The following is a 10,743-nucleotide window of genomic DNA, read 5'->3' on the forward strand; positions in this document are numbered from 1 at the left end:
ACCGCCCCTTCCCTTGAGGCTTTTGCCTCAAGGATGTCCCGAATGTCTTAATAAAAGCCCTGCCCCGCCATCATCCAAAGTAAGTCAAGTGAGGGACTAGGGCTCTGCCGGTCGGGGCTTGATCCCGGGGGCCGCTTCGGTAGCCGGAAAGGCCTGGTCCTGATGCCTGAAACAGTTGATGGCTTCCTCCCCCCTGGGCCCACCATGTTTTACCCCCTCCATCCCATCACCTAGCAAGGTGGGTAATGCTGCTGCGCTCCTCCCCATTATGGTGTCAGAATGGTCAGCGTGATGACCGTGGACTCCTAACAGGAAGAAGAAGAAGAAGATCGAACCGGAAGGAGAATTCGTAGAACGTTCCGGTTTGAGTGATGACGTCACGAAACTAGGAATGTCAGAGTTGTCTTCCTTTATGTGAGTCACTTTTCACGGACGTATGACCGTGGTCACTTCTACCTGAAGCACTTTTGTTAATTAATCGACGATCCCACTTGTTCAGACATCTCATGTTCTAGATCGATTGGCTAGATCGATTACAGGAAGTGGTCATCAACGGGGTCAGCTCCAGCTTCATTGATGTCCTCTCAGGGGTACCACAGGGTTCAGTCCTTGGTCCATGCCTCTTTTTAATATACATCAATGATCTGCCTGAGAAGCTGGCATGAAAAGCACGCCTGTTCGCTATGTTACAGCAGTGTATAAGGTAGTGGCAACGCCCCAGGACCATATATAGCTACAGCAAGACCTCCACAGACTCGCTGAGTGGGAGAAGAGCTGGGACATGGTGTTCCATCCTGGAAATGGAATGCTACACCCTACCTGTAACGAGAAGCAGGAAAACACAGGAACAAGCTTACGAACTGCATGGCCACATACTGCACACCGCATATATAGGACGCCATCAAATACCTTGGAGTGACAGTCAGCAAAGACCTTAGCTGAAAGAAACATATCGAGAACATTTGCTCCAACTAAGGCGAACAAAACCTTAAGCTTCCTGGGAAGGAATCTAAAAGTCAGCTCCCAGACCATCAGGGAACTGGCATACAAGTCCTTTGTCCGCCCAGTACTTGAATTTTCAGCATTAGTCTTTGATCCATATCAACAACAGGACATTGACCGTACGTCTGGAATCAGTACAACGACGTGCAGCAAGATTCACACTGAGGCGCTACAGAAACATGTCAAGCGTCTCCGACATGATGAACCAGCTCAAGTGGCCCCCTTTCCAACAACGACGTCAAACGGCCAGACTGGCCATGCTGTACTAATTGCAGCATGACAAGGTAAACATACCTCCCTGAAGCAGAAGTTCATCCCACAACCGCTGCGACAACGACGAGCCCACCCAGAACAGCTGTCCCAGATCTTCTGTAGGACACAATACAGGCAGGCAGGATTCCTCCCAAGAACAATTCGGGACTAGAACGTCCTGCCCCTCACAGCTGTGGAGGCCAATAGTACTGACACTTTTGTATTGAGGGTGTCGCAGTGGCTGCTAAAAGATAACAACTGACTCTTTTTTTCTCCTGTGAACCACCACCAAAGAAAGAGATATGATTCAGGTGATATTTTTTTAATTCTTAGTGCAGGGATCATTGATCAAAATATTAGTAAATGACAGGCTGGAGCTGTGCCGGTCAGGGTTTGTCCCCGGGGAGCGCTCCGCTAGCCGGATTGATCCAGCCTAGATACTGCGACATAAAGGTCCTTTTTTTGTTTTATTGTATTATTATAGAGCTAGTGCCTTTTCAAGAACCCCCACACAGTGACAGGATCATCAGTACGTGATTGTGGTCACAATTCGGAAGGAAGGAATATGGCTCATTCCTATTGTCACTCCCCCAAACTCCTGATTAATGCCAGTGTACATGTGCCCATGTCCGAAAATGCATTAGGCCTAAACATTAATTCCTCCATTTATTCAAATGTTATGGCCACCTTGTGGAAGTGGACATGTGCCCATGTCCGAAAATGCATTAACCTAAAACATTCATTCCTCCATTTATTCCAATAGTATGGCCACCTTGTGTAAGTGTACATGTGCCCATGTCCGAACATAAATGAAACGTTCATTTCTGCACTCATTCAAATAACGTGGCCAGATTGTGGAACATTTTCTTTCTTTTATTGTTCTAAGACTGCACTGACTCCGTCTTTCTCATGTTGATGGGTATCAGTCAGTTCTTGCCGTTGTTCCTTTCACACAGCTTGCACGCACACCTTTTCTGCGGCAACAGCAACTGATGGACCATGATAGTAATTACGTAGACTTGATGACTGAGGGGTGTCAGTTGCAGAATTCCCCCCCATGGTGTACTGACTCAGCCTGGCTGCATGACACTTGTAGATTTTTGTATTGCCTCCTGATACAGGGTTCACAGAAAGTTAAGGACCACTTCGTTAAAGCAGGTATGTGTTCATAAAATGGTTTAGAATTAAAAAAAAAAAAAAAAAAATCGAGAGATAATTCAAGCTCTGCAGGCTACTGCTGGTCTACCACCAGCCCCTCAGTGAATGCACAAACTGCTGTTTCAGAGACTCGTAACCAATGCATTTGAAATATCAATGTTTCGGGAAAAAAATCACAACAACAAAACACACACACACACACAAAAACAAAATTGACAACAACCCCCCACCCCTCCAAACAGTTATTCAGTGGTTTACAACTGAATGAAAGCTCTGGATTTTCATTATGATTATGTATAACACCCGCAAGAAAGCACCTCTGTTTATGAGTGGCGCTTATTACATTGGCTCGATCATACACAGCCGTTTGCCGAAAATTCATCACCATTTCACCATGCCTTCACACAGGTGGTCCTTAAGTTTTTGTGAAACCTGTACGTGGAGACCAGAATCAGAACAGGTCCTACACATAACATGAAGGCCGCTGACATTCCGCTGCAGGGTGTGGCCTTGCGGCATTGACTGATTGATTGATGTGGATACTTGGTAATGTGAAGTGTATTTGAACAGTAGTTTTCATTCGCCTGTTCGCGATTCGTCTATTCCCAGTTTACACAGTTGCTCTGTTGATAGACTGATTGATTGATATGGATACATATATAGCGCCTATCTTCGGTCGGAGACCATGAAGCTCTAAGCGCTTTACAAACACGGAGTCATTTGCACAACAGGCTGCCTACCTGGGTAGAGCCGACTGACGGCTGCCATTAGGTGCTCATCATTCGTTTCCTGTGTCATTCAATCAGATTTCAGGCACGCAAACGAACAGTCAAACATGTAACATTTTACGTGTATGACCGTTTTGTTTATTTACCCCGCCATGTAAGCAGCCATACTCCGTTTTCGGGAGTGTGCATGCTAGGTTTGTTCTTGTTTCCATAACCCATCGAACGCTGACATGGATTACAGGATCTTTAAGTGCGAATTTGATATTCTGCGTGCGAAACCATGTGAGTTAATACCCTTGATGAAACATACAAATTTCCAGTCTCGACTTTTCTCAAAATTAAGTCCTTTTCACTTCATACGACGTTTAGAAGTACTTGTACTTGGCTCTACATGTTATTAGTTTAACAAAATACTCAATTTTCATATCAACTTTAAAACTAGAATGAACTAGAATCGACCATGTCGTACATTCCCAGCGGATGTAACTAAACTTGTACATCTATCTAGATCCAGAGAAAACGGCTAAATGTTGCAGTGTGATTGCGGCGATAGCCACGTCTCCTTTACCGCGGACTTAAAAAGAATTCTTAATTGCCCTTAAAGGTTTTTTGAACGCCTACGATACACCAGAATAATATGATTTAAACAGCGTTCTCACTGCGAATACCGCAATCGATTTATCGCCCTTAAAAAAGCATGTTTAAATATTAAATTTTTGAACATCAGTTAAGGAGCCACAATAGTGTATTGAGTAAGACAGTTTCTTCTCAACCGAACACACGGGGTGAGTCTTAAAGGCCTTGCCTCTCTTTTTTTTTCTTTTTTCTTTTTAATCTGTGTGCAGAGTCCTATGCAGACTCTCCTGTGGGAGACTCAGGGAACAGCAGCAGCTAGAGCAAAGGTGTCTGTGGTGATCTGCAAAGACTGCACCCTCTGTGGTATGGGTCGGTGGTGGGTCTGCCTTGACATGTTTTGGACCACCGAGCGCTCAGTGGATGGTGGACATTCATCGTCCCATTGTTTAGTTCAGCACGCTCCCCCATTCAACAAAGCATCAAGAGCATACCAGAACATGATATGAAACCTTCCTCATTATGTGACAACCCTCACACACATACATACCACACACACACACACACACACACACACACACACAATCACAATCACATACTCAACACAAACACACAAAATACGAATCGTCTAGAAATGATTCAATTAAAAAAAAAAAAAAGTACTTGGAGAAGAGCCACAAGCAAAGAAAGACTGGTAGATTCTGGTTCAAAACGTTTTTTTTTGGTGTTTTTTTTTTTTTTTAGAGTTATAAAAAACTGAAAATCCATCCTAAGTTAAACCTACCACAATAGCAGAAATCACAAGAACTATGACACGACTATTGAAAATAATAAATAAAAAGGAAATCAGGGAATTATGGAATAAGAAACGAAATGATTAAATCCGTAACATCAGGTTTCACAGAAATATTATGATCATATTGCCTTGTCCTTGAAACATATATGATTGGAAAGCAGGAGTTAAACATGTCTGTCTGAGTGTGTATGTGTGCATGCCTGAAATGTGACTGAATGACACAGGAAATGAATGACGAGCGCCCAATCACAGGCGTCAGTCGGCTTTACTCAGGTAGGCAATGACTTCATGTTTGTAAAGCATTTGGAGCTTGGTTTCCAACCAAGGATAGGTGCTCTTTAACTACCCACATCATCATCATAAACATCTTTAATCACAAGAATGGATGTCCATTCATTGTGGGAAAATAATAGAGGGATCATATCAATAAATGCAGACTGGAAACTTCTTTTTTTTTTTGCTTATTGAGGTGGAGATTATGAGAATATTTACAACGCCTTGTCAAGGAACAGGCTGGCTTTAGGCAAACCTCCTGAAGAATGCACCATACTCTCTTACTAAACAAAGTAGAGGACAGTGCTATGAAAACAAGGAATAAAAGGCTGTACTGACGTTTTGTTGATTTTCAAAAAGAATTTGACAATGTTGGCATCATACTGTTCTGCAAAAGCTGAACAATATGGGGAATAACGCGTAGGACCTTAAACATCATTGTGGGAAAGAGGCTTTCTTTACTTGCTCCCTGTTTGGTCGATGTGCTTATCGTGCTTATCGTCTCAAACTAGCTAAGCCACTAGCCAGCAAGCTTGCTATGTTCAAACCTACTGGCTGCCGTTAGCACCAGTTTGATGCCAACAGTCTTGGCCCAAATAAAAGGCAGGTATTCAGAGATGAAATTATTGTTTAAAAAATAGGTGTGGTGTGGTGTGGGGAGGGTACATGATGCCAAGACATTGAGTCCTACCCTATTCACAGTTTTTACCAGTGATATTGTTTCATACTGTTGGAAATGATGAATCACTGTGTATAAATGCAAAAGACAACTTGATTTATTACATGAATACGCTTTCCATCTAGCAAAATTTCCTGTAAGCATTAATTGTATTATGAAGAAATATGATTAAAAAATACTAGAAAAAAAAAATCCAATAACAAATTCTAAATTAGGTCTTCAAACTAAATTAGGTATGGGACTGATAAATAAACAAAAATAAAACTCAAGTAATAACTTTCATGAAACCAGCCCCAAATATTCAAATGCCTGCACACACACACACACACACACACACACACACACACACAGAACTCAACAAAAGCAATTGTATCCAAAGAGTGCCAGCCATACCAACAATCCCTTATAATGTTGGCTATTTTACAAACATGGAACTTTTTTTTTTATCCTTTGTACATACACTTTTATTGTCTATGGCACTTTTTTTTTTTACTCTGATATATTTTGTTTAATTAAAAAAAAAAAGGTTACAATGGAGGCGCTATGGCAGTCAACCTGTTAGACATTGGATTTCTGATCCTGTGATCATCAGTGATGAAGTTGTGCAGCCCCCTCTTCTTCCTGGTGGTGTGTCTGATTGTGCACAGCCTGACATTTAAAATTGTGTGTTTGGTTTTTGTTTTTTTCAGACTTCATCAAAGGGCGACGTGATCTATGTACCAGAAATAAAATCAAATCATGAAACTTCATAATTCTTGTTATCTGAGTGAGTGAAAAGTAAGATTCACAGCTTGGAAAAGATCAAGCTGGGAAACGATTCTCAAGTTACTGCGCATCAACATTACAATGAATTTGAAGAGCCAATTTCAAGTCAAGCATGTTTTTAGGATCCCCAAATGTTACATGCGCAATGATAAATCATTCAGCTACTGTTATTTTGTCCTTGTTCAAATCAGCTCTCAAAACTCACCTTTTTCACAGTTGTTATTAGTTTTTCCACCCTGTGTGTCTGTCTGCGATTGTTGGCGAGTGGAGACAGGAATGGAGCTGTATCAGTATGAATGTCTGGTGTGTGTGTGTGTGTGACCCGTTCATCTTGTGATGCATTTAGCAAACGAATGTTATGAAATGTATCTGCATCAATGTATGTATGTGTAATTGTATTTGTAAACGCTCTGGGCTCTCTGGAGACATGGTGTGCAAATTATACATTATTACTGTTATTATTACTATTATTATTATCATCATCATTATTATTACTATATAAATATTTTCTCTGTTTTATTATTTAATTTTCTTAGTATCAATCATTTATCAACTGATACCACACTTCATTCTTGCAATATATTTCCACACATTATTTTCTTCCAAATGCAGTTTGGCACGTAAAAGGAAACAGGGAAAGCAAATGGTTGTCCCTGGCAAAATTATGTTGAAAAATCCACTTTGATAGCAAACCAAATATAATTCCAGATAGAGTAAAACAAACATTTTAAAAAGTTTTTAAAAACTGGTTGCACTCCACTGTGGCAACATGCTCCAGGAGAGCAGCCCAAATTGCACACAGAGAATCTGTTGTGACAAGAAAAATGTGATACAAAGCGACACAATATGTTTAACCTGATAACATGAAGTCATTTCAACCCAGTCCATCTACTGCAGTGTCGGACATCTGGGGCACCCGAGTTCTGCAAACTTCCTGTCAAATAAAACAGCACAGGAGAAACTCCCCTTCCTCTAAGGCCCAGGCTGCCACAACCCCTCACAAGTCTTTTGCACATCTCTGGAAGTAATACACGGGGAGACTTTGAGAAGAATTAAAGGACTGGGGAACTTAACTGAGATGTAATTCCATTCACAATGAAGCAGTAAGATATTGAAGAAAATACGCATTTCGTCCCTCTGTCACACACACACATAGACTTGACGAACATGCCCACATAATGTGACAACCAACCATACACACACACACACACACACACACTCACTCAAGAGTTGAGTAATCAAATATAAAAACTTGAATTCAACTCCCATCTCAATGTAGCTAAAATTAATTTTTTTTTAAAAGATGTTTTGCAGATTTATTCTGTAAAAATAAGGCAATACACACCAGGCATTCCAGATGGAGGAGTAAATGTTTATTAAACATCACACAAGAGTCGATCAGAGAGGGAGAGAAAATAATCCAGCACGTACATCTTCCACACATGCAGGCACAATGCTCTTAAAAAAAAAATGAGATAAAATAAGAAAACGTACAATGGAGAGACCTGATATCATTTATTGATTTCAACACGGCAAAAACAAACTCATTTAGTTTTGCATGAGCATGCACATTTACCACACCTACAAACAAAATGGCTGACATAGATCTACACAAATCAGAATATAATTTAGATAGAATTTCAAAGAAAAATTCTTTATTGCTTTTTTAATACAACTGTGTATTTCAATAACATGTTTTCTTTTGCTCATTTATGAGTGAACAGTTTTAACTAGTTTTGTTTGAATATTTGTTTCTGTTCCTCAACCCCCCTGGACACCCCTCTCAACATCATTACAAAACATACTGTGATCTAACACTGGTGAAATTACACTCAGGACACATGGACTGCCAGGCATGCACACACCCCTTCACGCATCTTCCCTCTGTCACACACACTGGTATTGTTTAACACAACCAACTGTCACATCATGCACACAATATGAAGAAAAGAAACAAGAAGTTACAAATACAACTAAAAAAATATTCTTTTTAATTTGATGACAAAATCATTCATCAGAAAAAGGAATACATGCTCAGCACTATTCTGTTACAGGTCATGCAAATGACATCATTTCATTGTCTCTCAACACACAAACGTTCTGATGTAATTGATGAAATGTCTATTCACACTCTGAGCAGAACTTATCTGTTCAGTGACTTCGTTGAAACCTAAAACTTGTAAAAGTCCACTGGTACAAACCACTGAACATGGACGTCAGCAGTCCACAAACTCCGATGATGATACAGAAGACACTTGTGCAGCTTCAGACATTTTGTAACCACTCAAAGTTTCTCGTGATTGAGAACAACTGTTTGTGATACTTGAACGACACTCAGCTCATATTCACTACATGCACTGGATACATTATTTGCATATTCACTGCATATACCAACACCAAATTAATGGGATTCTGACAGATGGGAAAGTCCAAGAAAGAGCAGGAGAAATTCAGGACTTGCATACCCATGTACACACTCCAGTGTATAGCCTGAAGCTTAATGAGCATTTCATAAAAAAGGAAAAAAGCCAACACCATAGACAACAACAAACTCCACAACATAAATATTTGAAAAGAAATTCACAAGGATTGACATTCACACCAACGAGAAAATTATACAGGGGTTTTCAGAAACCAAGTTCCAGTTATCAGCAAAATCAAAATAAACTTGACAGCTAAAACCAGGCAAAAAAGACATCAGGAAGAACCAGGCACACACATGCACATGCATGCACACACACGCACACACACACACACACACCCAAACATGCACACACACACACACACACAAACACAAGTACAGGCACACATAAGCACACAAATGAATACACAGACAATTCCAGAACATGAGACAGATATGGGTGGATCAGCAGAGGAGATGGACCAAAGAAAAATCACAATGAACAATGCTGTCGGTTATCATACACATAATTCAGTTCCTGCAAACCCACATGATTCCTGGCAAAACAAACAAGACTTGTAAAAATGTGAACCTCCCACTTTGAAAACTTAGTTCATACTGATGCAAAACATGGTGGCAGATTTGTGTGTGTGTGTGTGTGTGTGTGTGTGTGTGTGTGTGTGCGTGTGCGCATGTGTGTGTCTGTGTGTACCTAAGTGTATTTACACAGGTTCACATCCCAACAGACATGTGACACATTATCATAAATCTGCAGCAAGATATTCACTGATTTATAATATATATGCAGGTGGAATTCAAAATTATTTCATATAAAACTTACAAACTGCGTTCTACCAAGCAAAATCTTCATTTCAGATTGAATTCAATTTCAGATTTTATTTACTTACAGCATTCATATACATTTCCCCAGCTGATTTCTTTTTACATTCCTTACTTTAATGTCTATTTACATTCTTTACTTTAAAATAACCCCCCCTTCCACTCCCCCCAAAAAGTGGGTGAGAGAATAAAAGGCGAGAGGTAGCTCTGGTAAACTGAGGAGGGAAGGAAGAAATGATGAAAATGAAGAAAAAAAAAAAAAGAAAGAAAAAAGATATGCCAAACAGTTCCATACAACCAGCACACAGGCAAAGTGGAAAGAGAAAAAAACAACAACAGAGAGACACAGGGATGACACACTTTCCACACGACCAGCATGAAAGCAAAAGAAAACATGATCACAGGGAGGACAACCGTTCACCTTTGCCACCCAACACCATGCACAAAGCTTCACCATCAAACACATCACCACATGCAAAGGGTAAAGCACAAAACACACATTTTCCTCACACATTCACACTTTATCCTGCTGCAAAAGAAAAAAAAGAACAAGCCGTGTTTAAAGTGAAGGTCAACCCAATGTCTTGATTGCCTGCTACAAAACATATTATATGTGTGCAAAAAAACCCCTATCAATCTATATAATATACGTATGTGTGTGTGCATGCGTTTGTGTGCATGCATGCACGTGTGTGTGATCTTTCTTTTTTTGAGACAAAAACTGAAAAGACAAGGTATAATTTCTATGGAAAGAATAAAGAATGAAGCCTGTATTGTCCATACATTCTGTGTAGCTAATTCGGGATTAAAAGGCTATGCCAGTCTTCAACAAAAGCTAATTTGTGTTTGCACATTTCTTCTGTCATTACTGCTGTGTGCATATGTCAAATGTTTGGTAGAAGGACAAGCCCGGTGTTTTGCTTCTTTGAGGAAATGACTGGGTTTGTTCCAATGTACCTGTTAGTTATCTGTGTACTAGCTGAATCAGTAGCATAAGCAGCATTGACTTGAAGTTGTTTACCTTGTGAATGGAGAGAACTAACACTTTTACTTAATAATTTCTATGCTTAGATTTCTTATTTTTTGTTTTAAATACCTTTGTTTTTCTTATTTTTCATCTGTCAAAAAACAGGCAAGTCTGGAGAGTCTGCATGCATGCTTACATTGTCCAACTGATCCCCTTTGCAATGCAACCAGTTGCACCATGAAACAGAAACACACCCCAGCAACCAAAGTGAAACAAACACAGACTCCCAGGCAGAGGAGGATGAAGACT

At 40.2% G+C, this 10,743-nt stretch overlaps 1 protein-coding gene across 1 annotated transcript in view; it reads right to left on the bottom strand.

Annotated features, from left to right (window-relative positions):
* Positions 1–7,726: 7,726 nt before the first annotated feature.
* Positions 7,727–10,743, bottom strand: part of LOC143301291 (vesicle transport protein GOT1B-like) — a 12,502-nt gene continuing 9,485 nt past the window's right edge. The window contains exon 6 of the mRNA XM_076615490.1: positions 7,727–9,996. Coding sequence (XP_076471605.1) covers positions 9,982–9,996 — 15 coding nt within the window. The 3' untranslated portion in view covers positions 7,727–9,981. The remainder of the gene's footprint in view (positions 9,997–10,743) is intronic.

This window comes from Babylonia areolata, chromosome 27 (genome assembly GCF_041734735.1).
Source record: "Babylonia areolata isolate BAREFJ2019XMU chromosome 27, ASM4173473v1, whole genome shotgun sequence".
In the NCBI taxonomy this organism is placed as follows: Eukaryota; Metazoa; Mollusca; class Gastropoda; order Neogastropoda; family Buccinidae; genus Babylonia; species Babylonia areolata.